We start from the raw sequence: 27,966 nt of genomic DNA on the forward strand, positions 1-27,966 counted from the left end.
CAGGGATCTTTTAGGCCAACCCGCTGCTCTGCTGGCTTCGCCCCTCTTACTGGTTTAGCTGAGCATTTCATTTTTTTCGGACTCCGTATTGTCGATTTTCTGTGTGGTTTGGTTGCGTTTATTGTTCTTAAAACTTTGTTGTTTTTAGATTTGGTTGTGTGCGGACACAAGGTATTTCCACCTACGCCTCCATCTTGGAGGAAGTCCCCAGTCATCTTTTGATTGACTATATGGGAGAACTCCCTTCACCCCATCCTGCAGACAAGATCCTTGAGAGGAACCCAGCCAAATTCTAATCAGTCCCATCTGGCAGGTGGTTATGAGAAGAGTATTTAGGACAGAAGCCCACGAACTTGATGCTCCTGATGCTTCAGTGTTGGGGAGTTTCCAGTCCGCAGCACCTACTCAGGAAATTGTGAAGAATGGTACCACATTCTGACCTGATAGGAAAAACAATCTCATAGATTTGTGGCCTGCCCTTCCAGCTGGCCTACAGATAAGCCTTAACCTGCCCCAAATTCTTCTCTAGGGGACAGTCCTGCCTCTTCCTGAACCAGGGTCTAATTAGGGGCTGTGAAAGAGGTCTTTCCGATATAGGGACTGAGCCTTGTGACTGTGCCCTAGCCTGGCCTAAGGAAAAGAAGATTCTAGGCTATGAGGCACCAATCCATAGACAGCAGGGCAGCTCTGGACAAAGCCATGAGCCAAGGGACAGTTTGACTTCCTGAGTTGGAAATGCTGGCCAGGTCCCCCAGGAGGAGAAGAAAACGTCCTGAGGAAAACCAGTGTCAGCAGCACGACTGGCCAAGGGCCATTCTGGACCCTAGCTAAGCCACTCAGGAATCAGGGATTGGAATTCAAAAAGAGCCAACTAATTTCTGTGAGCGATTGGTACGGAGGTGTCATAGGGGGGCAGCTATTTTCCACCACGACTATGAGAACACGGAAGGAGAGAGAGATAGAGACAGAAATAGAGTCAGAGATAGAGCTAGAGATAAAGGGAGATGATGGCTTTGATGTTGACAATGAGGTTGACGATTTTCCAACACCCTCATTTCCTTACTAAGTTTCCTTTATTGGACGGTAGGAGATGGTGTCTCTACTAGCAACCAGAAGAACCTTAGATAGAGCAAGAAGATACATTGAGGAAGTTCTGTGTCTATTAATAGCCATCTCTGAGAGAGATACACACTCAACAAATTAACTATAAATGATAAGTGTGGAAGTCAGAGCAAAATTCTCTTTCCAATGAGAGTGAAAAGCAAAGCAATGAAGGAGCACTCATGGGAACGAAAATTACACTTCAACAAATATTGTGTGAATCCAGTGAAATGAGGAACCTGGAATAGGCCAATTCACAGAGACAGTGAGTAGAGGTTACCAGGGGCTGGGGAACAGGGGGATAGAAAGTTATTGTTTAACGGGAACACGAATTTCAGTTTGGGAAGATGGGAAAGTCCTGGAAAAGGATAGTGTAGGTGATTACATGATATTGTGAATGTACCTACTGCCACTGAACTGTACACTTAAGAATAATGAAAATAGTAACCTTTCTGTGATGTATAGATTACCATAATAAACAAAAAGAAGCGCAGGAAAAAAAAAGAAAAAAAATCACACCTGAGTTCAAGCAGTCTTGAAACCAGGGCCTTCACACCCCAGATCAATCATTTTCTGTGGGATACTCTTCCCGGGGGTCACTTCCCAGTCACTCCCACTTCTCTGGCTCCAGGGTTCAGGAGACAGTCCTTCCAAGAACCGCAGACGGGAAAAGCCCCGTTGCCTCTGGCCAGGCTGCTGTCTGAAGTTCTGGCAGAGGGCGTAGAAGAGGCAAAGGCCCCGAAGTAGGAACACACCCCGCATTTTCCGGGAAGCAAGTGTGCGGGGCTGGAGCAGAGTTAGACCCAGCGCACTGAGCAGGGGACAAAGTCGGAGAGGAAAGGGGCGGGTGGGGGCCGGTGCAGCAGGGCTTTGAAGGCCACTAGGATCGTGGCTTTTACTTTGAGTGACAAGGGGAGTCACTGGGAGGATGTGAGCTGAAGAGGGACCTGGGCCTACTCGTGTTCATGTAACATGAATGCGTCTTCCAGGGTTGGAGGGGCTATAAATCCTCCCTCAGAGTGGGCTAGCAAACCCCCACGAGACTAAAAACCCCTGTGACGTTGGTTTCCCTGCAAATTCTGCCCCTTCGACTTTGCCTCTCGGCGGAACCGCCTTTAACCCTTGTTTCCGGCGTTGTATTTGCTCTGGGGATCCCCAGACCGGAGAGGGGTGGGGGTGTGAAGGGGAATAACCTCCCTGCGCACACCGTGACTCTGGCTCCGCACACCTTTGGCCACCAGGCTGGTGCACCGGCCAGCACTCGGCCTCCAATGGCCCGAAGACTTCCTTCCCCGGACGCGGGAGGACCTGCACAGTTCCCTTAGCAAGGACTAGCAAGCGCGTTGTCTCCGCAGGAAGGGGCGGGCTTTGCAGTAGCCGTACGTTGCCATAGCGACCCTGGCAGCTGCCCTGGACGCCGGAGCGCGCGCTTTCGGCAGCTCTGAGGCTGGAGGCTGCGATCCCTCGATTCCAGCTTGAGGACTCCGGATCCACTCGGCAGATAAGCGCGGGTGAGAGGGCGCAGGTGGAACCGTACGGACCCCTAGGCTTCTGGGCCCAGCCCCTCTCCACCTTCCCATTGCGGTAATTATTGTTATTCAGTATTAAAACAACTCAGGCAGAGTCTGCGCACCGCGTTGCAAAGCTTTCTTTTCCAATCAGTAGCTCATATATTCAGTCTTCAGCCTCCGCTATAGGAGAACCTAAATTCCCGAAAGTGCCGGCTGGTGCATCCGTCTGGTTCAGTTCGTGTTACTCTCATGAGGCTTTAAGTAACCCCCAGTGACATCTTAAGAAAGTTATTAGATTCTAGGTTACGATTCTGAGTAAACCAGGGAGAAAGTGTCAGTTCAGGGCTGATTTGGCATTAACACCTTTCCGAACACTTGCTAATCTCAATCTCGCTAAGACAAATTGGTTTCTCTTCAGTATTTTTATTTTTACAGTTACCTTCCCCTTCAGGAACCTGACACTTGTTTTCCTTTATAGTAAGGTCTCTTCCTTGGCAAAATTATTTATTTGTAAAAGGAAATTCATTTAAATATCAATATTCAGCACAATGCAGGTGGTACTTGGAAATGGAAGGCAAATGAAAAACACTAAATTTAGGGCCTGAGACTGTTATCTCCTCCAGGCTGTTGCCCTTGCTGATTCTGGTAATTGGAGTGACCCTCCCTGTTTCTAGGCTTGACCCTCAAGGTCTGTACCAGCTGGTGTGGTTGCTCAGCCCGATCAGACCAACCCCTGAGGTCCGCTGCTGTAGCCTAACCAAAGGAAGTCCTTGGTGGGCAGGGCCCAGTGCAAGAGGAAAATACAGGGCCCTTGCTCAGAAAGTGTAAGAATTTCAGAACAGTGGCCGTAGAGAAGTAAACCAAGCACAGCCCTTCTCAGGTCAGGGCCCCCTGCCACTGCTCAGGTTGCATACCCGTGATGCTGGCCCTGCGTGCATGGATGCCTGGGACACTGCAATCTCCTGGAATCTGCTCAGCTGATTCCAGGAGATCTGAGGTCATTCTGATTGTCTGATTGGTCAGTAGCTCTGCATGCTCGTGGTCAAATATTTCACTGTAGCCCCTGCTGCTAGCACTGCTGCCGTGTGCCTGTGTATATTCCCCAAGCCCATGGGGTGGAATAGGTAGTATTTGCTAATGTGGAACAGGGATCCCCATCTTTATCACCTGGCACGGGCCCCATGGAGACAGACAGGGGGACGTGAATGTCTGCACTGGAGATTCTGGGGACATGAAGAGCACAGACAGGGGCTCCCCGACTAGGGTGAGGCCTTAGACCCCCCAAAGTTTCTCTGCAACCCCACCAGGCAGGGCTGGGAGGAGAGTCGGGTCTGATGGAGAAACTTAGCCAGGTGATGATGAGGCAGGTAGAGGACCGAGGCAGGGGCCAGAGGTCAGGTGTAAAAGGGTGACTAACCATCCTGATGTGCCCAGGATTGTCTCAGTTTTAGACTGAAGGTCCAAAGGCCTAGGAAACCCCTCAGCCCCAGCCATATGGGGACAGTTGGTCCCCTTAGGAGCAGTATCGTTAGTTGGTGGGCTCCAGCTTGCGAATCCGGCAAAGCCAGCCCCTGGACTTTTTCATCGTTCTATCTGCGAGACAGATGATGTGAGACCAAGGAGTTAAAGTGCGGGGTGCTGGGCAGTGTGTGTGTAAGGGATGTTCCCGCGGGCTGTGCCATAGCAGCTGTCTGCCGGCCCAGGGCGGCATGGCTACCCCAACCCCCCATTCCCCTGGAATGGATCTCGGTGCTCATCGGAGGGGGGGCTCCAGGCCAAGTTCTAGCCTTAGGGTCAGCATCCACTCTGATTGGTCACACTGGGTATTAAACGTGTGACCATCACCTCCTGCCTGAGGACAGTTTCTTCCTGATGCCATCACAAACCCAACTGCTCTACTGGTTTCCCTGGTTCCCCAAGCAATTGTGTCATCAGGACACCCCCCCCCAAGTGCACCCCTGGAGAAGCGAGGGAGGAGACAGCCCAAGGTCAGTCCAGCACTAAAGGATCCCCTCCCAAGGCAGTTCATCTGCCCCATGGACTGAGAACACACATGACTCACCCCGCTTGAGCTCGAGACCGGTGCCTCCCCCAGAAGCCCCGGAACGCTGGCATAACCAGGGGCACCTGGAGCCCTCGATGTCCCTAACTTTCGCCAGCACCCTCAGGCCCTGAAGAAGCAGCCAACATGCCTATCTCCAAGTACCCACGAAAGTCAGAGCCCCTGTGGAAGGGGTGGGACCAAAAAGCCCAGAAGAATGGACTGAGACACCAGGTGTACACTGTTGGTGGCGACTGCTATGTGGGCGAGTGGAAGGACAACATGAAACATGGTGAGTGGGGGACCCTCAGGGGCTTTCGGGCCAAGAAAAAAGCTTTCAGAGCTCACTGCGGATATAAGATGTGTCCCTGAGACTCCTCCAAACGGGTAGTTGCTGACCTGGACTAGCCAGGGGCCCCCACATGCTGTGGTTCTGGAAAGGAACTCAGCTGAGAGAAAGTCTCAGGGAGCAGCGGGGCACAGAGCCGTCTTGAGACGCCGGCCCCGGCCCCGGCCCCAGCTGGAGCTCAGGGGACTCAGCTCTGTCCCTGCCTCCCGAGGCCTGGGCCAAGTGTGGGACTGCCTAACAGTAGGGAAAGGCAGACCCCAGAAACCAGCCTGCAGTTCTGGTCTTCAAACTCAGCCCTGACATGGAGTCTGACCAACAGGAGGTGAAGGAGAACCGCCCCCACCCCAAGTAGCTGGGGCTTAGACTTTAACTGGATTGGGCTCCGGGTCTAACCGGTGGAGCGTGCAGGGGTCCTTGTGATGCAAATTAAGACCTGAAGAAAAAAAAGCTTTTATTTTAAAAAGGTGGCATGACTTTTCACTCCAGTTTCACAATTCCAGATTCTGTGCTCTTAACCACTCTTTTCTCCCGCTTTCCTGCATTGAATGCTTTTGAGTCCATAAACCTGGATGAGACTCTGAGGTCCACCAACTATGACCTTGAGTGATCACATACCATTCTGAGCCTCTGTTCCCCCATCTGTAAAATGGGAATAATGCGCTGAGCCAGTGTGGCCCAGTTGGCTGGCCGTTGTCTCACAAGGCAAAAGGTCACCAGTTTGATTCCCGGTCAGGGCACATGCCTGGGTTGCAGGTTTGGCCCCATACAATTAAGAGATGAAACTAACTTGGGGTTTGCTATGTGTCTGGCTTCAAGGCAAAAGTCTGGAGGACCACCGTTTGTAGAAATGGAACTTTCTTGGGGCTTTCCCAGGTGCTGGGGGTCTTGAGACACCGCACAGACCCTGTCCCAGTCTTTGAGAATCACCAAGTCTAGGGGCCCCTGAGGCCCACGCAGACCCAGCAACTGCCCGCCTCCCAGCCCCATGTGGCAATGTCTGAAGTGCTGGCCCATCTGTGTGTCATCAGGGAAAGGAACACAGATCTGGAAGAAGACAGGGGCCGTCTATGAGGGGGACTGGAAGTCTGGGAAGCGAGATGGCTATGGCACCCTCAGCCTTCCTGACCCAGAGACAGGGAAGAACAGGAGAGTATACTCCGGCTGGTGGAAGGGCGGGAAGAAATCGGTGAGTGGTTCCTATCATGCCCTGGGGCGTGGGCCAGGCTGAAAGCAGGCTGTGTGAGTGTGTGTGTGTGTGTGTGTGTGTGTGTGTGTAGGAGTCAGACAGGCCTGGGAGAAAAGGGGTGGGTTTGAGGGGAGAACAGAGGTACTGTGTGGGTAGAAGGAAGGGTGGGGGAATCGCCATGCTTCTCAGAACAAAACCCAGGAAACAGGAAGCCAGAGGAGAGGGCCCAGGGAGGAGCATTTGAAACCCTGTGGCTACACCAGCCAGCCGGTCTGGGGGGTGGGGGGAAGTCTCCTCCCCCTTCTCCTCCACTCATTTCCTGGCTTTCTTTTCCCTGGGCAGCCCTTTCTGAGAATCCCCCTTCTGTTGGACCAGGATAAGAGGAGGGTAGGAAGAGTGGGTAACAAGAGAGGAAGGTCCCAGATCCCAGGGGTAGAAGCTAGCCAGAGGCATGTCCTCACCCATAAACAGTCAAATCCTCACCACAAGCCATGGTAACATAAAAATAAAATAGTGCTACTGAACAACTGATATGGCAGTCTTGGAACATATTGTACTTCAGCCAACTCTCACATCATCATCCTCATCATCAACATCCCCACCATTTACTGAGGAAGAAATAAGCTCAGAGAAGTGAAGTGCCTTCCTTGGGGTCACACTGCTGGCAAATGGAAGGGCCCAGGATTTCATGACCTCTGCTGGCCAGCTGTTTATTGGCCAGTGGGGGGAGAGACCTCAAAATGAAGGGTGTACGTATAATACAGTGTTAGGATAGAGGATTGCACAGGGAACCCAGAGGAAGATTATTGAGCATTCATTCATGGCGGGCTTCCTGTAGGAGGTGACATTAAAAAAATGCAGTTAACCTAGGAGTGAAAAAGAAGGGGAAGTAGCAAAGGAGGCAGGAGTAACAAAAGGAAGGATGTGTCAGCAAGGTCTGTGTGCCCAAAGGGGTGGGGGTAAGAGGGGGTGTACGTGTGGGCCTTGTGTTGGTGGGGAATCAGGATGCTTGAGCTGCTTCACCCGACCTCCTTCAGTGGGGTCTGTGGGGCGTCCATGATTCTCTGTGGTCAGATGCTAAGTATGGTGGTATTGATGTTCATTTCTCTGGGGAGAAAGTCCATAGCCTGGATCGAATTCTCAGATCCGCAACTGTGACTTTGAATAGGGTCAGATCAGAGTTGGGGTTAACATAAGTAGATGGACGATGTAAAAGACTCTTCTAGCTGCTGTATAGAGGATGCATGAGGGCGGGGAGAATGAGAGTAGAAGAAGGGACCAATGAGGAGGGGCGAAGGCACGGTGGGCTGCATGAACGGGGCAGCAGAGGGAGATGGGCAGCTTGGAGCGATTTTTTGATACAAGGTGGAAGGACTTAGAAAAGGAAGCAAGGAAGAAGCCCAGGTGTGTGGACTGGGTGCCAGGGAGGATGGTGGGGCTTTCCTAGTGGTGGTGGGAGCGCCGTGAAGTGAACAGGTTTACCTTCGTGCTTTCAGGGCTATGGGATCCAGTTTTTCGGACCCAAAGAGTATTATGAAGGTGAGTGGTGTTGCAACCAGCGCTGCGGGTGGGGCCGCATGTACTACAGCGATGGTGACATTTACGAAGGCCAATGGTGCAACGACAAGCCTGAAGGGGAGGGCATGTTACGCCAGAGTGAGTGCCCCGCCCACCCACAACAACCACGCCCACGCCCAGTCCATCTGGCCACGCCCATCCAATTTATTCCTCTGGGCTCTGCCTGACCGCGCCCCCCCCTCAAGCCACGCCTGGGCAAAGCCATGCTCCAATGTGGGTTAAGGGGAACGACAGGTCCTGGTCCCTGCCCTGAGGGAGCTTATACTCTAAAAGGAGAGCCTAACAATAAAAATGAACAATTAAAACATTTTCTTATGGTCCTAACAATCATAGCTACACTTACACAGCCATGAAACCCATTTAATCCTCACTACAATTGGACAGCATCGGCACTCTTGGCCCCACTGTACAAATGAATGAGGCACCAGAAAGGTTACGTCACTCGATCAAGGTCACACGCTCTATTAATTGTGAGGTCAAAAAGTGCTAAGGAATTCTCCTTAAAAAATAGGAAGGTGTTTTGGAGAATGACAAAGGAGCTGGTGACAGGGACCATTTGGATTGACTGAGGGTCAGGGGTCAGGGAATGCCGTCCTCAGGAGGTAACCTTTGAACAGAGATCTGAAGGAAGAGAAGGAGCTGGATATGCCTTGAACTAGGGAAAATATTCCCCAGCAAAGAGTAAAGAGAAGCCCACGCTGGTGTCAGGACTTAATCTATTCTCTACATAACAACCCAAGGGAGCTTTTTACAAATTGGGCTTGTCACTGTCCCGCTTTCCACTTTCCATAGCTCCTTATGGCCCTCAGAATTTCTGGGGGTCCACATGTCCTGGCCCCGCTTGCCCCCCTAGCTTCACCTCTCACCCCTCTCCCCTGGCCTCCCTTGGTTTCGGCCATGCTAACTTCCCTTCAGTTCCCACACTGTCTGCCTCAGGGCCTTTGCACTGCTGTTCCCTCTCCCTGGAACTGAAAGGCGATGCCCAGATCTTTGCATCGTCTCCACCCCGGAAAGGCCTCCTCCGTCCACTGCACCCACAGCACGTTCTCCTCTTCTCAGCACCTGTTTCCTTTCCTTTTGAGCACCAGGTGTATGATCAAGGGGGTTACTTTGCCTTCCTGTGCCTGTTTCTCTCCTGGAAAATGGGGATAATAGTAGTGCCCACTTCATAGGACTGTGACAAGGATTAGATGAGGGGATCTCTGTCAAGTGCTTAAAATAGGGTCTGGCCCATAGTGCACGGTCTGTAAAGCTGGTGGTATTGTCCCTTTAGACTGTGAGCTGCATAAGGACCGGAGCTGTGTCTCTCTTCTTCCTGTTTCCCCAGGGCCTGGCACATAGCAGGTGCTCTCGGTGAGGAACCTGGAGCCCAGTCACCTGAAACCCTAAGTGGCAGAGGGCCAGCAGGCATGGGGGGTGGCTAGCCTACTAGTCTGGCCTGGTTTGCTGTGCCCGGCACCCACACCTCTATCCTTTCTTCCAGAGAATGGGAACCGCTATGAGGGCCACTGGCGTCAAGGCTTGAAAAATGGGTCGGGGCGTTTCTTTCACCTGAACCACGGTCAGCTGTTTGAAGGCTTCTGGGTGGACGACGTGGCCAAGTGTGGCACAATGATCGACTTTGGCCGCGAAGAGGCCCCTGAGCCCACCCAGTTCCCCATTCCTGAGGTGGGCAGCTCTCACCAGGGCGCTGGGACCACACCCAGAAAGAGACAGAAAAGAACACCCCCCCCTCCAGACACACCCAGCCTGGCCTGACCCAGCTCAGTCCAACTAGCGAACAGACAAGGTTTTGTTTTCAGCCAGGGCATCTCCAGGGAGGCAGGCAGCACCCCACAAGGCTGTCAGCACCACCAAAAGCAGGCAGCGCCTCATCAAATTGGCAGCCTGGGATTTCTATGTGCCTCAAACCCACCCCCGCTGCCTCCCCGCAGGTCGAAATTCTAGACCCCGACGGAGTGCTGGAGGAAGCCTTGGCCATGTTCAAGAAGGCAGAGGAAAAACAAGGAGACTGATGCCAGGTGAGGGGATGAGCATACCTGTCACCCTCTATGTGAGGGAGGCAGCCCCTGGGGTCTCCTCTGGCCAAGGGGCTCAGGGCCGGGACCAGAGAGGGCAGGTCTCCTCCTCCTGCGTCCCGCTGTCCCTTTTGGTTCCCTGCCTTCAGAACTCATTTCACCGAAGACCAGCTCATTGCAGTCCTGCCCGGCCCTCTCATTTGTACCCTGGGCTTCCAGGGAGGAACACTGCTTGGGGTCAGGCCGCAGGTTCGCCCCCAAATGCCAGTAGGTGTTTTGCATCTGGCCTCCACCTGCACATCTGTCCAGTGGGCCCATTCAGCCCTAGTCCCTCCTGCTGCCGGTGTAAGTGGGGTTCAAGGGGAGAGCACTGGGAGTGTCTTTGAGAAGCCAGCTTCCACCACCCCTTCGCCTCTGCAGAGAGACTCCCAGGGCTTCAGGAGAAAGTCAAACCCACGTCACCCAACTGCTCAGACCGGTGCGGCTCCCACTGGAGGAGTGCGCTGTGGCTCCGGCACACCCTCGGCATCTCGCTCCTCCCAGCACTGGATTCTTCTTTGCCAACAGGGTTATTAATTCTTTGCTTCTCTCTCCAGCAGGCCTCGGGTACCCTCTAGTTTCGTTCTAGGATTTTACCCCTGAGTGTATGAGAATAAAGGGGCACCCGGTGGCATGAGCCTGGGGCTGGTGGTGTCAGGTTTGGGGGCAGGGGAGGCAGGGGAGGGACTTCAAGCAGAGAAGAGGCAGGCTTGACCCTGCGGGGTGGGGGGAGATGGCTCTGGGTCCCTGTACTCTTGAAATACTCCAGAGGGAAGAAAGCCTGCCTCTGGTCACACTGGTTCCTAAGATCTGGGGTTAAACCTGACCTGGCTTCTTGGTTGAACACAAGCGCTCTCGACTTTGGAATCCCGTGGGAGCTCTTAAAAGCCAGATGCCCAGGATCCACGCCCGGAATTTCTCATTTGACTGGGGTGAGGCCTGGGCCTTCGAAGTCTTCCCCAGATGATTCTGACATGGAGTCAGGGCCAAGAACCCTCGAACTTACAGGATTTGTGACCCTTGGCAAGTAATCCCCCTGCCAACTCTGTAACATGAGACTTTAGAGGTCCCACAGGGGCATTTTGAGGGTTTGCCCACAGATGTCATCATGCTGACTAACACGTATCGAGGTTAATTGGGAAGAGATGTCTGGGAAGGGCTCTGCATAATTCGAATGTAGACGACATTCCTGTGCGATAAGGGACTCTTATGTAACGAGGAGGGTCAGGAGCCCTGCAGTCGGATCGCCAGGGTGTGAATCCAGAGTGACTTGTTAGCTGTGTGGACCTGGGTACGCCACCCCACCTCTCTGTTCTCCAGGTTTCCTCTCCCCTAAAATGGGACAATAACGGTACTAACCACCTGGTGTTGTTGTGGCTACTGTGAGAATCAAACACGCACCCTTCCCCGGGGGCATCTGGTGTGTTGGCTACAATGTAAACACTCTACCAAAGAATGATTCAGCCCTCAAATACCAAGGGTTATTCACCGAGGCTTCACCAAGCACCTGGTGCGTAGCAAAGGCACCATAAATGCTCACTGGCCCTGTCGAGGTTCTGCCTCTGGATTGTGAGAGGGTGGCCTGACCCACGGCATGCGGGTCTATACCTGACACCAGGAAGCTAAGCCTGGCCTCCTCGGGACATGGAATGAACTTGATAGACCCCGAGTGCTCCCTCGGGTGCTAGGTCCTGTGCTGACAGCTTTGTTTGTGTCCTATGCCCTGACCCTCAACAACCTGATGTCCTGCTATTACTCGTCCCATTTTAGAGGAGGAAACTGAGGTCTAGGGAGGTCCACAAGTCACCACCTAGAAAGTAACTACTCACCTGTACACTTATCTGCTGTTAAGGTCCAGAACAGTGTGCACAGGGCACCATTTTTTCAGGAAAAGGGGGCACCTGCTGGTTTACGTATAAACTCTCTGGGAAGCAGAGTGGGAAACAGTGAATTGGCAACAGACGGTTGTCTCTGGGGGGGGACCAGGAACAGGGGAGGGCGGCTCTTCATTGTGCATTTGGAGTCATGCGAATGTATCATCTGTTCAAAATGAATAAAACTGAAATTAAAGACTGTTCTTAGCCACCAGCATTTCCTTACGTTGCCTGGGTTTGAGTACCTGGAATGCTTGTTAAAAATACAGAATCATAGGGGAGATAAATGGTATGAGAAAAAAACAATGAAAAAAAAAAAAAAGAATCATACATACCAAGGGGAAGGGCTTGGCTATCCGAATTTTACAGGCCAACGTGGTGATTCTTGAGTTCAGGGAAGTTTAGGAAAGAAAACCTAAGACTGCAGTCACAGACCAGAAACTATTCCAGCGGGATTCTGGGTCTCCTCACAGGTAGGGGGGCAGATCTCTGGAGGATGCATGGAAGGTACCTTTATCTTCTCTGAGCAGCAGTAGAGAGTTTCACACAGGGGCCCTGACCCTGTCCGAAGTGTTCTACTCAGTTCAGGCCATCTAGGAACGGGGGAGGGGTGGGCCCTGGTGTATAGGATGCAGGATGGAGGCAAGAAGCTAAAATAGGAAAAAGGATGGCCCCCTTCCCTGCTCAGCCCACAAAGCTGCTGTTGGCCAGGTTCAAGTTTGTACAGAACAAGACCTTAAGGCCACACTTTCCCCTACCAATGTTCACTTTAGCCAGAGCACTTTGTATTTATAAATCCCACATGAGGAGACAAACAGAACGCTCAAACTCAAAGGTCCTTGGGGGTCAGGGAAGCAGCACAGATGAAGCTGTCAAGGTGTAAGGCAAGAGGGAGTAGTGAGGACTGTGGCAAACATATGTCCCGAGGAAGAGGATAGCTACAACTCAGCTCCTGCTCATTACTGCTCCAGGAGAAGGTGGGCCCAGCGCTACTGCTGGGTCTTCTGATTTCTTAAGCAAAGCCAGAGTCCTCCCATGTAAGATTTCTACGAGTGTCCAGGCTCTGGGCCAGACTTTCTAGGTTCTAATTCTGGCCAATTACTTAACCTCTTCGGGCATCAGTTCTGTCATCTGCAAAATGGAGACAAATATCCCTGCCAAAGTGCACAACCTGACTGCAAAAATGACAGACTATCAGGGATACCAGACCGAGGTGACATTCTAAATACAAACCGCAGGGTTGGAAGCCTCAAAAATATCCACATCATAAAGGACAAGAGAGGCTGTTCCAACTCAACGGAATGCCACGATCCTGGGCAGAAAAAATCACTGCTAGAAAGAAGGTGATTGGGACAAGTAGGAAAGTGAATGTGAATGTTCTATCAGGATTCTATCGATGCCAGGCTTCCTGAGTTTGATCACTGAATTGTGTGGTTACACAGGACAATATCCTTGGTTTCAGGAGGAAGTATTTATGCACAAAGGGTCACGATATCTGCAACTAACGCATACAGCTCAGGGGGGGGCGGCGGACAAGGTGATCCTCACCACTCATGGCTTCTGTATTTGCAAATTTGCCTACTGAAGCTGAATGAGGAAACCCTGTGCTTTGCTTCAGCTCTCATACTGTAAACAAGTATCCCTTTCGGTCTATTTAGGGCCACATTTTTTATGTTTTGTGCCTTTTGTTGATTTCACCATTGAGACTGGTCTTCAAGTGCTGAAGCGCTTCTGTCTAGTGCACCTGACAGCAAGGAGGCTGTGACGTGCCTTAGAGAAAATGGTGGTGCCAGGTGGGTAAGCTTCATTCAGGCATGAGTGATAGTCCTACCGGCCCTGAATTCAATGCCAATGGATCAACAACATATATTAAATAAGGTGTCTTTAAATGGAAACATACATAAAACAAAGTTATGTATTGATCAGTTGACAGAAATATTGTGACCAGAGACTGGCAGGAACCCTAACCCTGTGTTTCCCATAGGAGCAATGGTTCAGTAACCACTAATTCAGCGTTCATGGTAATTTTGTAGAACAGAACTACCACGAATAACAAGAACTGACCGCATACATATTTTCAGTTACTGTTCACGCAACTTTTCTGTAGGTTTGAAATTTCTCAAAATGTTGAAAAACATAATCTGCTTAAAGGCTCACCCGATTCAGGCACCAAGAGGATGATGCCAGGCAGCCCCGACCCAGCAAACAGACACGAGAGGAGGCAACCCCTATGAGTATATTTACGAGCTCACACACGCACGCACACACTCGACACTGAACTGGGGGCGGGGTCAAGACTGAAAGGACAGGAAGCATCCAGATGGCACTGGCACGGGCAAAGAGGAGGGACAAAGGGAGCATTTGTCCCAGTTCTGGCTCCCATTGGTGGCCTCCTAACAGAGGTGAACCCAGAGCTGGAAGAACAGGAAGTGCTTACTTATTCTCTTAGAGGAAAGTTTCAGAGTGCAGTTACTTCTCTTTACAAAGAGCCTCTTCCCTCCACTCTCTGCCCCTGACAAAAGCCTGCACCCTGTGCAGGCTGTCCTTGAGGCTGGAGCAGGACAAGGTCTTGGGGAAGGGCATAAGGCCAAAGCTAGGAAGTGCCCAGGCCAAGGAGGGCTTAGGCATAGTGGCTGCCAGGAGTCAGGGGGTGGTCCCCTCTGTGGTCCAGCTGGTCCTGCAAGCGAGCGAACTCTGCCAGCTCGTTGAGCTCCTGGAACTGTCGGTCCGTCTTATGGCTGACCAGTGAGCGGTAGAAGTGGACGGCAAAGACGATGAAGACCAGGCCGAAGGGGACCATGATGGTGGTGGAGGCGATGGCAGCGGCCTGGCCCGGGGTGATGCTGCCCGTGCTTTCATCGCTGCCAACTGGGCCCCCGCCAGTGGCCGGGGGATTGCCGGTGGGCCGCGGCTGGCCGGGCTGCTTCTTGAGGGGCAAGAACTTGACCCAGCAGAGCAGCACGACCTCGGCCAGGAAGAGCAGCGTGCCGATGACAGTGGAGAAGGCCCAGGCTAGCTCGATGTGGCGGTGCATGCGCTCGTGGGGCGACTCCTTGACGGAGTTGAGATTGTGCACGTTGCTCACCGCCTCGATGTTGGGTAGGATGCAGGTGCTGATCATGAGCGCAAACAGGTGCACGGCCACGAGCACCGTCGTGCAGGCGCTGAAGGCGATGAGCAGCCCCGGCGGATAGTCGTGGTCGGCGTCCAGCTGCACCTCCACCATCGCCACCTGGGGGTAGGGAAGAGGTACGCTGAGGGCCAGGAGAGTCATGGCCCACAGAGGCTTTCCTTCTGTCAAACTCTGGGACCCTGGGCAAGTCACGTGAGCCTCAGTTTCCACAGTTATGTAATGGGGATCATTAGACTCATCTACTTGGGGTTAAGGAACTGCAGAAAGTACTAGTGAAGAAAGTAGGCTGCCCGGGTTTGAATTCCAGTTCTGCTGCCCAATAGCTACATGACCTTGGGAATGTCACTGAACCTCTCTGAGCTGCAACTGTCTGATCTGTAAAACAGGAACTCGTATTCATCCACAGGGTTATTTTAACAATTAAATGGGAGCTCCTGGCACACGGCAAACACCTCCCCAATAGCATACACTGCTCTTCCCCTTCAGCCAGGCATTAAAAGCCAAACACCACCAATGGTTACAATGGTTTTATGTCTTACATTACTATGATAAAAAGTTTGCATGAAAAAAAAGAAAAAGCAACCACCCGCCACCCTCCCTGTTGGCCCCTCACTCCCATCCTCCAGCAGAGGGGTGGGGATGGAGGTGAAGGTCATGCCCAGGCCCTTTCTGAGAATCCAGCGCACCAACCAACAAGGAACCATGAGGCTTCCCAGAAGAGATGGGCTCTCGCCCTGGGGCCATCTACTCCCCAGGCCCAGAACTCCCCAGTTCTAGGCTCAGGGCCCCAAGGCTGACGCACTAGCTTCTACCCAGTTCCCGGAGACCTGTAGATCCGGGGTCACCAGGGGCATGCACCTCACCTGGGCCTTGCAAATCGCCCCCACATGAAGGAGCCAGCTCCTTAGATCCAAGCTGGGAGCGGCAAGCAGTGGGCACACTGCCGGGGCTTGCCTGCTGGGGCCTTGGACCACGAGCACCGATGACAATACCATTAAGGACAGTGACCCTTCCTGAAGCGCTCACTACTTGTGTGCAGGCTCAGAGGGCGGGGTGGGGGTGGGGTCTAATGCTGAAATGTGTCCACCAGCCTGCCCTGACCTCACTTACTCCTAGGGAGGGTGGTGGGCTCCTTCCTTCCCCACCAGCTCTCCTGCCTGTAATGCCTGGCCCAGTTCACTTTCATTTCTTGCTCCTGTGCACTTTTCCTATGGCCTGGAAAGGCTGTGTGGGGCAGTGCTTAGGATCACCGGCTCTGGAGCCAAGCAGCCTGGCTTTGAACCCTGACTCCTCTGCCTTTTATTAGGCTGTGACTCTGGCCAAGTTCCTCTGACTTTCTGGGCCTCGGTTTCCTCATCTAAAAATGGGAATAATGGCACATGGCTCAGAAGGTTGTGAGGACCGAGTTCATCCAAAGCAACAGACTGAGTGCCTGGCATAGAGTATAACCCCTCAGTGAAAGAGAGCTTTATTAATGATTATTATTATTCAGCTTACAAATGTCAAACTGAAACCTACTGCCTCTCTGTGAAATCCTGAGATTTCTCTCCTTTGGCCAGAGACACACACCATCTAGAGCTGATTTGGGGCCCAACGCCTTTAAGAATCTAGTGACAATGGACACCCTCCTTACAAGGCCCGAGCCTATATATTCATAGGAGTTTTCAGACAAACTCAGTGGGATCCACAAACCTTTGTTTTGGAATTTCCACAGTTGAGTATTGTATGAGCTTTTTGGAGTTTACAGGAGTTTACAAAGTATTTCAAGTTCATACAAAGCTGGAGATGTGTCATTAGGATTCTGGCCATTTTTAAGACCACGGGCAGCCTAATGCCAACCCTGGGAATTTAGTACATCTAAGGGATATGGGGCATCGGGGCAGGCCACCAGGGTGCAGGGGATTAAAGGCTACATCCGGAGGCCCCATGGTCCCTGTCCCCAGGGCTGTCCACACTCTCTTGCAGGGGCTGCCTCCTGCCACCTTCCCACCCCCAGCACTTCCTCTTCCTGTTTTGTTTTGTTTTTTTTTAAATTTTTACTTACTGATTTCTAGAGAGAGGAAAGGGGAGAAACACTGATTTGTTGTTCCATTTATCTATGCATTTGTTGGTTGACTTTTTTTTTAAGATTTTATTTATCTTCAGAGGGGAAGGGAAGGAGAGAGGGCGAAAAATATGAATGTATGGTTGCCTCTCGTGCATCCCCTGCTGGGAAGTGGCCTGCAACCCAGGCATGTGCCCTGACTGGGAATTGAACTGCGATCCTCTGCTTCACAGGTCCGCGCTCAATCCACTGAGCTACACCAGCCAGGGCCTCGGTTGACTTTTTTTTTTAAAAGGGTATTTATTTTATTTTATCTTCACCCAAGGACATGCTTATTGATTTTAAAGAGAGGGGAAGGAGGGAAAGAAACATCAATGTGAGAAAGAAACATCGATCAGTTACCTCTCTTACGAGCCCAGACTGGAAACCAAACCTGCAACCTTTCGGTTTACAGGATGATGCTCCACCAGAGCCACTCTGGCCAGGATATGTTTCTTGATTTTAGAGAGAAGAAGGGGGTGTGGAGAGAGAGAAACATAGATTGATTGCCTCCCATACACACCCCAAGCAGGGATCAAACCCATAACCTAGGTATGTGCCCTGACTGAGAATTGAACCCCAACCTACTGGTGTACAGAATGATGCTCCAACCAACACAGCTACCCGGCCAGGGCCTCCTCTTCCTGTTTTGGCCTGCTGCCCTGAAACCTGAAACCAGAGAAGGGACAAGGAGAGCCTGCTGCTCAGCTGCCCCAGGCCCCCTGGCTGTTTATTCACTGCCTGGAAATATCCAGGCCCATTGGGTGCACCAAGCCCTGAGCTGGACACTGGGAGGATATGAGCAGGGGAAGAGGGGCCGGGGGTGGGGGGGGGGGCATATTGCTCCCTTACCTGGTATCTCCCCTCTATGTGGCTGTTGAAAGTCAACTGGCTCCTCCACTTACAAATCTGATGACTTTGGACAAGTATTTCAACCTCTCTGTGCCACGGCTTCCACATCTACAGAACAGGGGCCTACTTCTCCTGCTTGTTATGAGGATTCAAAGAGTTTGCAATTATAAAGCCCTCAGAAGACCTGGCAGATGATAAGCTTAATAAAGTGTTAATGACTATTAGCAGGAACTGAGGCTCAGAGAGGCGAGGTTGGCAGTCCCAAGGGTTACACAGCTGTTGAGGGAGGAATCTGAACTCAAGCCTTGTGCAAAGGGAGGAACAGGAACATGTCCCTCACATGCTTTTGCTACCATAGACCAAATGTCCGCAACACTCCCTCTAATTTCATAGGTTGCAACCCTAGCCCCCAGTGCAATGGTATCAGGAGGGGCCTCTGAAAGGTGACTAGGTGGTAAGGGTGGAGCCCCCAGGATGGGACTGGTGCCCTTATAAAAGAGGCTACAGCCCTAGCCAGGTAGCTTAGTTGGTTAGAGCACTGTCCCAATATGCCAAGGTTGTGAGTTCGATCCCCAGTCAGGGCACAGACAGGACTCAACCAATGAACGCATAGATAAGTAGAACAACAAATGGATGTTTCTCTCTCTCCCCCTTCCTCTCTCTCAAAAAAATTTTTTTTTAATCAATAAAAGGCTTCTGAGACCCCCTTGCCTCCCCCCATGTCACCATGTGAGGACACAGTGAGAAGCTGGAATCCATAGTCAGGAAGTCGGCCTTTACCCAACACTGAACCTACGGTCCAAGGACTTCTAGCCTCCAGACCTGTGAGAAATAAATGTCTGTCATTTGCATACTACACAGTTGTGGCATTCTGCTGTAACAGCCGGGATGGACTAAGACAGTCGCCAAGGAGATGAAATGAGATCTTGACACAGGGCTGGCCCACAGGAGGTGCTCCATAAATTTTAGTTAAAAAGAGAAACACAGGGCTCCAAGTGGAAGAGAACTAGCCCCTGGATGCCTTCAGCTGACCCCCACCTGCCCACGTTCTACACCTGGGAGTTGGAGAGGGGCCGGACGCCCATTTTGGGCCTTGTTTGCCCCAGCTACAATCCTTGGGCACAAGGAGAAAGTGTACCCCAAACCATACCTGACCAGATGGCCACATCAGCAGGAGAGAAACCACCTTTTCCACAGCATTTGTTACAACCACAGGCCTCCGGGCCAGATGCAGCTGTTGGACACACCTGGCCTGGGGACACCAGAACTGGCCAGCCTTCCTCCAGCTCTCGGGCCAGGGAGAGGCGGGGCGGATCAGTCTGTGACACTGGGCCCTCGGAGGAAGAGGAAGGGGCCTGTGGCTGTGCTCCGGAAGAAACCCTATCACCCTCGCCGGACCCTACAATTCCTGGAACTTCGACCACGCAGGCTGGCTCCGTGTACTGTTCCCACCCTAGGGATAAAGTTCTGTGCCATGGGGCTGAGGAAGGGAAAGATTGGCACAATTCATGGATCCTGATGAAAACTGCTCCCAAGAATAAAGCCACTGCTTTTTCCAGAACGCTTCCGCTTGGGAAATCTCCCCACTCAAAGGGAGCATAAAGTCACAGGGGCCTTTGAATCTGGCAGGCAACTCCCAGGGCCCCTGCTGAGTCGGGGAGAGATAGATCGGATTGCAAGCAGCTTCACAAGGTAAATATAGCCAGAGTGCTGGGCTCATTAAACCAAAATAAACATCTCCCATCCAGCCACGGGCCTGCTTGACCCTGGCCACAGGGGTCCCGAGGGGATAGGAAGGGTGAGGGACTGCCAGCCCCACCTCAAAATGGCCCACGGATTCCCCTACACGTGATGCTGGGATGCCGATTTTCAGGCTTGAGCCAAGAAGGTCATGTGATTCTGAAAGGTAGGGCCTGGCTGTTTTTGCCAAGGTCTGCCCACTATGCCTGAATGCCAACCCCCTCTCCTCACTCCTGCTGGGCTCCATAGAGACCCTGGCCACCTGGCGCCTAGAAGTCCAGGCCCTTCTGAGGCTGCCCTCCAATGTCTGGCCCGACCCCAGGGCACACAGCTGGGAGACCTCTCTTTTCCCAATCCTTGGACTTGTCTCGTTCACCTTGAGAAGGGTGGGTGGCTGCAGCCTGGAACAGGAGAGCCGCCAAACCGCAGTCACCCAGGGTCGCTCAGGGTCACCCAGAGCTGTCTGAGCCTGCCTTGCCCACCTCAGAAGCAAACCACCTATTACGAGAGGACTGAGGCCCTGTCCTGCGGTTTACAAACCCTTCTGACCGCTACCTCCAGGATTCCCTATGTTTCTATAGATAGATACACACGTTCATAACAGAAACAAAAATTCCACTGCACAATACTTCTCCTTAAAACACGAACAAGATCTATTTCTTACAATACAGGATGCAGGCTGCCATTTTATTTCATTCCATTAAAAAAAATGCTGGTTGCAACTCACAAAATTTATGCCACAGACCACTAACAGGTTGGGGGAGGAGGGAGAGAAGAGGCCTACACTGTATCTTCATCTGGCTAATTCTGGCTTCTCTAGGTTTCACCTTCCAAGTCACTGCTGTTCCATGGCCTCCCAGGTGAGGACAGGGCCATTCATTCACTCGTGGAAAATATTTATTGAGAAGCTATTATGTGCCTGCAGGGTCTTGTGGCTCTGCTGAAGAGAAAGCAGGAACTAAGGAAGCCAACTGCCTATTCCAGGGCAAATAAGTATTTTCAGGCTGTGATAGGGTCTTCATCAAAGTTCCTCCACCACCGCCCTTTACTGAACATGTTCCAAAGATGCAATGACATGTCGTGTTTCCTCCAATCCATTCTATTTCTCCCCTCCTCCAGCACCCAGCACTGGGCCTGGCCCTCTAGGTACTTCAAGTAAAAGAATAGTGAAGATGCCCTGGCTGGTGTGGCGCAGTGGATTGAGTGCCAGCCTACAAGCCAGAGGATCACTGGTTCGATTCCCAATCAGGGCACATGCCTGGGTTGTGGGCCAGGTCCCCAGTTGGGAGTGCGTGAGAGGCCACCACACACTGATGTTTCTCTCCCTCTCTTCCCCCCTCTCTAAAAATACATAAATAAAATCTTTAAAATAATTTTAAAAAATGGCGAAGAGATAAGTGGAGGTAAAACCTGCCCTGCAGGTGTTTCAAGCCAGAGTCCAACAGACAATTCTGTGTGACCCACTGGAAATCGGGAGACTCTATCAGAACTTCCATTGAACTTCTTATTTAGCTCATCCTTTTAACTTTTATTTATTATTGTATTGTATTTTTATGTATGTTTCTTAGAACACATTTCATACATAAGGTATAACACGTATATACACATGTATATTTGCATGTATAAGCATACAAATACTGAGACTAGTACTAATAATTTTTGAGAGAGGTGCACACTCAAAAGCTTGGAGACCAATACTGAGACCAGGGGCTGGCAAACTATGGCTTGCAGACTACAATTTTTGTAAATAAAGTTTTATTGGCACACAGCCACACCCATTCATTAAGCAGACTTCAGTAGTTACCACTGAGATTGCATGGCCTGCAAAGCCAATAATATTTACTATCTGCAGAAAAAAAGCCAGCCAGTTCCCAGGTTAAACCAATGCTCCCGAAGAAAATGGTGCGATCACAGTCTCTGGAGAGTCTCCTCTGAGGAAACGTCTGTGGTGCCATCAGGCTGAGACACCTGTTCTGTGGGGCCTAGTAAGGACTCCCAGAGGGCCCATCAGAGAGAACCCTGCTTGCTGGCTTCTGTTTAAACTTTCTCAGTTTTCTCTCTCCAAGTCCCTCCACTCATCGAATGGGTTACCATAGTGCACCCCGCCCCCCACCCCCCGGAAAACCCTGGAGTTCTTCACCAGCATTGGGCCCCAGAGCTAGCACAGATGCCGGCTAGAAATTCCAGAAATGTGCCACAGGCACTTGTGAAGTTTTACAAAAGGCTTCTTAGCTGGGCAGAGAGTGCTGTCCCTTTGGGGCATTCGGCACAATTCCATTTATACACATCCCGGAGTGAAGAACTGGACATCCGGAAGACCTCAAAGGCCCAGTTATCAGCCAGCTACAGAAGACAAGAGAGACTGTAGTTGAGTAGGAAAGGCTCCAAGTTGAACTAGGGTTTGCATCTTATCAGCTGGGCAATCCTAACCTCCATGAACATTATCACTATCTCCAGGTGGCCTTTAAAGCAGTGCTGAGGATTAACTAAGACAAAAAGGGCCAGGTACACGCCTGGTGTTCAGTAAACAGTAACATCATCTACACCATTCTAGAATTCATCACGTAATTCCTCTGCTCCAAACCTTCCGTGGCTCCCCATTGCCTATACAAGAGTTCAAACTCTCCAAAACAGTCACTCAAGGCACTGCACCATCTTGCCTGGCTTAGATCCATCATTCTCTACTACTTCAGACACACTCTAGACTCCAGCCAAAGTTGCCCCTCCGCCTTTCCCAGCCCCCGTAAATGCTCACCTTTGTAACTTTGTTTCCAACACTTCCTCTGAGCAGGGAGCTCTTCCCAAGAGGCCCTGAGTCTGTCCCCCTCAAGACTTAGCTGGAATCACATTCTTCAAATCTGTTAACCCATATAAAAAGCAGTCCCAGCGCCACGAGAACACGGGTGAGCAAGATTCCTAGACACCTGGGCCAGGTGTATTGTAAGTGCTTTGCAAATACAGATGCTCCTCAACGTACAATGGGGTTACATCCCAATAACCTGATTGTAAATGGAAAGTATCGTTAAGTCAAAAATGCATTTAATACACCTAACCTACTAAACATCAGAGCTTAGACTAGCCTACCTCACGTATGCTCAGAACTCTTACACTGGCATAGGCAAAATCATCTAACACAAAGCCTATCGTATAATCAAGCGCTGTTATTTATTGGGTCACTTTCCCACTACTGTAAAGTTGAAAAAATCGGTAAATCGAACCACTTAAGTTGGGACCATCTGTACTAATACAGTGTACCCTCACCCCAGCCCAAAGAGGCTGGTACTATTATTACCCCCACCTTACAAAGGAGGAAACTGAGACCCAGAGACACCCAGTGACTTCCCCAGGGCTGCACAGTTGTGTGGGAGAGCCAGGACCTGAACCCAAGATGCCTGGCTTCACAGTCCCTGTTCTTTTCTTTCTTTGACCAAATTCCCCCTCCCACCATTGTGACGCCTCCTCTCCCCTAGCAATGGGGCTCTCGGGCTCGCCCACGACACAGGGTCCTGCAGCTCACTCAGCATGTCATCAACCCTCCCCAGCCTGTGGGAAGATGGCAAGGGATGGCGTAACACTCAGCACAAGGTCTAGCCTCTGAGTGGAGCCCAGCCAACAACAGCAATGATCACAGCTAGTCATGAGCACTGTAAGTAACAGTAGTTTCTTACTCATCACCATGCCCCCCGGATCCTGAACACGTTACAGAGGCTCAATGTCTTATGATTTGAGCCCTACCTTCCAACTCATTTTCACAGAAATTCCAAGCAACTTCTGACCCCGCTCTGGAACCTGGGAACAAAAGGGTGGTTGCAGGCAGAGAATTTGAGGAGGCAGATAATCCAAAAATAATTGATCCCAGATTGTGAAAAGCATTTTGTTTACGGCAGCAGGCTGACCTTCCCAATTATCTTCTGCTTAGGCTAACGTTACATTTACACACAGCCCGGAGCCTGCCCTCCCCAGCAAACCACGATGGCCGCGTGTGCTCCCTACAGCCCTGCAGGGCCAGAGGGAGGCCAAGGTGGGCAGCCTCTCACTGAGAAGTAAACCGAGGCATATATGGCCTGAACTGTAGCCCTCGAGGGTACCTCTGGCTCAAGAGTACCTGCAGGACACGGGTCATGTGCTACCTCCAGGGTGCCTTATTTGAAGTCTTATTTGAAGTCTCGCCAAGCCCAGACAAGACCTGTCGTCTTTAGAAATGCCATTAGGAGAGGGAATCTTGTCTGCAGACTAGAAGGTCCAGCTAAGGTGGGCCTACACCTAGTCTACATCATTGGATCCTGAAAATTCTTCAGCCTGGCATGGGCCTAACTGGGCCTCACAACGAATCCTCATGCAAGTCCCTGGGAGAGGAGGATACATGTTCCCTCTGTCCACATGAGAAAACTGGCCTCCCAAAGCAAAGCTGCTTGCCTGAGGTCCCACAGCCTCCCTTCTCAGCACATGGGGACTCCGGGCCAGCCCCTTCCACCCATGGCAGGAGGCGGAGTGTGTCCCTCGATCCCTTCCAGTCTCTTCGGAGACCCTGCCTCAACCTCATTTGGAAACCAGGTGAACCTGGCATCCCCAGTGACTCTATCCCTGGAGATCAAAAGCCACATTTGTGCCTCTGGTTTTCCAAGCCTCTCTAGGAAGGAAGCCTTTGGGGTCAGGAAGTTGCTAGTGCTGACTCACAGAATAAGGGACAGCAGTCCAGGAAGCTCACACGCTCTGTTTCCATGGTGCCAGGCTGTGTGGCACCCCTTCCCTTCAGAGGCTCACCCGCAAGGCTGGGTGATGGTAGTGGGGGTGGGGCATAGGCAGATCTGCCCAGCTGAGTCCTCCTCCCTCCCCAATACCACCTCTCTCATAGATTTCCAGGCACATGGCAAACACAGTTACCCTCTTGTAACTGCTAACCCAGAATGGAGGCTGTCATGGGATTCAGCTCCTCTCTGCCAGCAGAAATGTTTGGGGATTCCATGAGCAGAGCCAAGGCCCACCCTGTGCCACTGGCTGACCCGGCCTCCTGACTTCCCCGCACTGTTTGTAGCAAGAGAAAGAGGGAGGTGACATTTGTTTAGAAGGCCTGCTTCCTTCAGAGGAAGAAGGCAGGAGAGTGGCATCCACTGATCCCCACTTCTCCTGGAGTGGGAAGGGGTCTGGGCAGCTATGAATTTATGACTCCAAGAAAAAGGGGAACAGGCATCCCACCATCTTCAGGGCACTGCTGTGGAGAGCTGACAATCACTGAGGTCACTCCCTCAAAACTATAACATTTTATTTCACTTAAAAAATAAAATAAAATAGGCCCTGGCTGGTGTAGCTCAGTGGATTGAGCGCGGGCCTGCGAACCAGACAATCGAGGTTCGATTCCCAGTCAGGGCACATGCCTGGGTTGCAGGCCGGTTCCCTGCAGGCCAGTTCCCAGCAGGGGACGCAAGAAAGGCAACCATACATTGATGTTTCTCTCTCTCTCTCCTTCCCTTCCCCTCCAAAGATAAATAAAATCTTAAAAAAAATAATAATAATAAAATAAAATAGCCCCATCCAGCCCTGCCTGGTGTAGCTCAGTGGATTGAGTGCAGGCCTGTGAACCAAAGGATCGCAGTTTGATTCTCAGTCAGGGCACATGCCTGGGTTGCAGGCCAGTTCCCAGCAGGGGATGCACGAGAGGTAACAATACATTGATATTTCTCTCACTCTCTCCTTCCCTTCCCCTCTAAAGATAAATAAATAAAATCTTAAAAAATCAGCCCTGGCTGGTGTGGCTCAGTGGATTGAATGCCGGCCTGCAAACCAAAAGGTCACCAGTTCAATTCTCAGTCAGAGCCTACGTCTGGGTTGCGGGCCAGGTCCCCAGTTGGGGGTGTGCAAGAGCCAACGGACCAATGTTTCTCTCCCTAACTTCCCCTCTCTCTAAAAATGAATAAATAAAATCTTTAAAATAAAATAAAATAAAATAAAAACGTTTCTGCTCTATTTCTCACTCCCCAGGAGGCCTGGTCCTGGCATGTCCCTAGCTGGGCATCGATCAGAGCTCCATACACACAAACAACAAAAGTGTCCAAAGGAGTTCTGGATGCCAGCTGACCTAGGTTCAAATCCCACTCCAGCAGACTAGCTGGATGGCCTTGGGAAAGTCCCAGAACAACAACAACAAAATCACCTCAAAGTTGTGGTTGAGGCGTTAGTGTGAAAGTTGGGGAAACCCAGGGAATGCCTGATACACCGTGAGTGCTTGGTAAATGTCAGCTCTTCTTAGTGATTCTTCAGGCCACGGCAGAGGCTGGTCTCTTAGGATCTGAGACTGATAAAAAAGAATTTCATCACATCAGCCTAAACTGAAAACTAGGATGCCACTCCCTTACATACACACACTTACTCTTTCTCAAGGCTCCCTCGATTTAATTCTTAAAGTCAGAGAGGCTTCTGAGTAGCAGCCTTCATTTACTGATTCAGAAATCAAAACCCAAAGGGATTTATCTAAGGTCACACATGCAGCCAGTGGTGGAGTTCAGAGAGCTCTTCCCTGCCCCGCCCCAAATCACCGGCCTCTTCGCCGTGACCCACTGTGCTCTGGGCCGGCTCAGGGCACAGGGCTTCTGAAAAGTGCAGGCTCCACGGCCTTGGCCCACGAGTTTATACAGAAGACGAGGAGAGTCCCAGACTGTCTTCTCAACAAAACACAAGGGTGGAGCCACTCCCTCCCTCAAGGCTAAGGGCTGAGCTCACTCACTGACAAGCAATAGAGCTCTGGGCTAGGGGCTTTGGTGTGCGTGTGTGTGTGTGTGTGTGCGCGTGTGTGTGTGTGTGCGCGCTGGGGGGCGGGACAGACCCCATTCACACAGGCAGATAATAAAAAATTGTTTGGGAGCGCCGCGCCTGCGAAGGCACCCCCAGGCCAGCTCTGTGCAGGAGCAGCAGCCTCACCCACCTCACCACAGCCAGGCCCTGTCTGCACGGGGAGAGGAAACCCTGCCTACCCTCGAAGTCAAGAAAGAGCCCATTTAACTGGAACGTGTCCTACCTCTTTCCCTACACCCAGTGACTCAGTGGCAAGTTGTTGGGGAAGAAACGGAAGGTGGGGAGGGGCTGTCAAATGCCCAGGCTGAGGTTCTCCCAAAACGCGTAGGAGAAGGTGTGTCAGGAAATCCCCTCTGCCAGGTGCTAGAAGAACAAGGCCAATGCCTCCCGGGCCTCAAGCGTTAGGGCCCAGGAGAGGGCTCAGGGGCTCATCTCCGCACACCTGCTCCCAAGGAGATCAGCCCCTTGATGTCCTTCCTTCCCCTGCCCCCCCAAAAGAAGTGGGACCCTGTTCCTACAGACCTCCTTTGAGGGTCCTACTGTTTCCCTCTCCTTGCGGCATTAGCTCGCCCATCTGAAGGTATCTGAGCCGCCCTCAACTCTGGACATTTGTAGGACACCTAACCGCCCACATGGGGTGTCACTTGTCGCCCATGTCTCCTCACGTCCACGACAGCTTTCTCCCAGCTCTTCTCACCCGCGGTCCGCCGGACCCGTGGGCCCCGTCGGGGCTGCGGGCGGGAGCGGTCAGGACAGGAGAGAGGGGGCAGGGCTGAGCGGCCCGGGCTCACCATGGCGAAGCCGGAGAGCAGAGCCGAGGTCCGGCTGGAGGCTTTGAGCTTGGCGCGACTCAAGTAGAGCTTGCGCCAGGACAGCGCCTGCATCGAGTGCTCGTTGAGACTCATCACCTTGCAGTAACTCTGGCTGACCCAGTCCGGGTAGGTGACGGCGGGCGGCGGCGGCGACCCTGGGGGCTCCCCGTCCCCGCTGCGGCGGCGGCTCCGGTGGCTGCTGCTGGTGTTGCTGCCGCCGCTGAGGGGAAGCTCGGGACTGTTGTTGCTCGGGGGCGGGGCGGGCTCCGGATGCATGGAGCACGCTGCAAAGGCGAGGGCCGGCCGAGCGCCAGCGGAGGCAGCGGCCTCCACTCCCCGCTGCACGTCCGCCTCTGCCAGAGGCAGCCGCCGCCTGCCCCTCGAGCGGGCCGGGCCTGGCCCAACCGGCCGCCGAGGACTTGGGGAGACCGAGAAGTTGCAGCAACAGCTCGCAAGCGTACAGCGCCGCTAGCAAAAGTATGGGCGGCAACTGCGCGAGCCTGAGCGCCAACCGGAGACCCGGATCCCCCACCGGCCCGGACCCTCGGCGCGCGCCGCGATTGGCCCCTGTCCCAGGCTTATTTGCATGCACCCCGCCCACTTTGACACCCCGCCCACGACGGGGTGGGCGGTGCCGGTGCGAGACACGTGACTCATCTCCTCCGACGGCACCGCCCACAGTTCCTGGCGCTACGCTCGGGGGCCGGCGCCTCTTCCTGAAAGTTCCTCAGGTCCCTGGGCTCCGCTGCGCTCCCGCTTCCTGCGTCTCCCCATCTCCTCACCTTCTCCGATGGCCCTTTTCCCAGACTTCGGACTCCCTGTTCGGGTCGCCCGAGGTCACCTAGGGGCGGTTCCTGAGG

General features: G+C 52.3%; 2 protein-coding genes across 2 annotated transcripts; one reads left to right on the forward strand and one right to left on the reverse strand.

The window, feature by feature from the left end:
• The first annotated feature begins 2,298 nt into the window (after positions 1-2,298).
• Positions 2,299-10,481, forward strand: MORN3 (MORN repeat containing 3). Its single transcript, XM_037144363.2, has 6 exons — positions 2,299-4,945; positions 6,031-6,188; positions 7,685-7,844; positions 9,250-9,434; positions 9,701-9,787; positions 10,205-10,481. The coding sequence occupies exons 1-5, from the start codon at positions 4,801-4,803 to the stop codon at positions 9,779-9,781; spliced, it is 729 nt and encodes a 242-aa protein (XP_037000258.2). The 5' UTR covers positions 2,299-4,800; the 3' UTR covers positions 9,782-9,787; positions 10,205-10,481.
• Positions 10,482-13,915: 3,434 nt separating this feature from the next.
• On the reverse strand, positions 13,916-27,639 carry ORAI1 (ORAI calcium release-activated calcium modulator 1). Its single transcript, XM_037144370.2, has 2 exons — positions 27,086-27,639; positions 13,916-14,929 (listed from the first exon to the last, which is right to left on the reverse strand). Exons 1-2 carry the CDS (start codon positions 27,380-27,382, stop codon positions 14,318-14,320), a joined length of 909 nt encoding a protein of 302 aa, XP_037000265.1. The 5' UTR covers positions 27,383-27,639; the 3' UTR covers positions 13,916-14,317.
• Between the last annotated feature and the right edge of the window lie 327 nt (positions 27,640-27,966).

Source organism: Artibeus jamaicensis, unplaced genomic scaffold, assembly GCF_021234435.1.
Source record: "Artibeus jamaicensis isolate MK-2021 breed Jamaican fruit bat unplaced genomic scaffold, CSHL_Jam_final contig_525, whole genome shotgun sequence".
Classification (NCBI taxonomy): domain Eukaryota; kingdom Metazoa; phylum Chordata; class Mammalia; order Chiroptera; family Phyllostomidae; genus Artibeus; species Artibeus jamaicensis.

Bases quoted from the DNA above. Each gene is read 5' to 3' on its own strand.
- MORN3 (XM_037144363.2), top strand. From the start codon at position 4,801: ATGCCTATCTCCAAGTACCCACGAAAGTCAGAGCCCCTGTGGAAGGGG. The intron at 4,946-6,030 runs GTGAGTGGGGGA...GTGTGTCATCAG, and splicing joins GAAGGACAACATGAAACATG to GGAAAGGAACACAGATCTGG. The intron at 9,435-9,700 runs GTGGGCAGCTCT...GCCTCCCCGCAG, and splicing joins CCCAGTTCCCCATTCCTGAG to GTCGAAATTCTAGACCCCGA.
- ORAI1 (XM_037144370.2), bottom strand. From the start codon at position 27,382: ATGCATCCGGAGCCCGCCCCGCCCCCGAGCAACAACAGTCCCGAGCTT. The intron at 14,930-27,085 runs GTGAGCCCGGGC...CCCTACCCCCAG, and splicing joins TGCTCTCCGGCTTCGCCATG to GTGGCGATGGTGGAGGTGCA.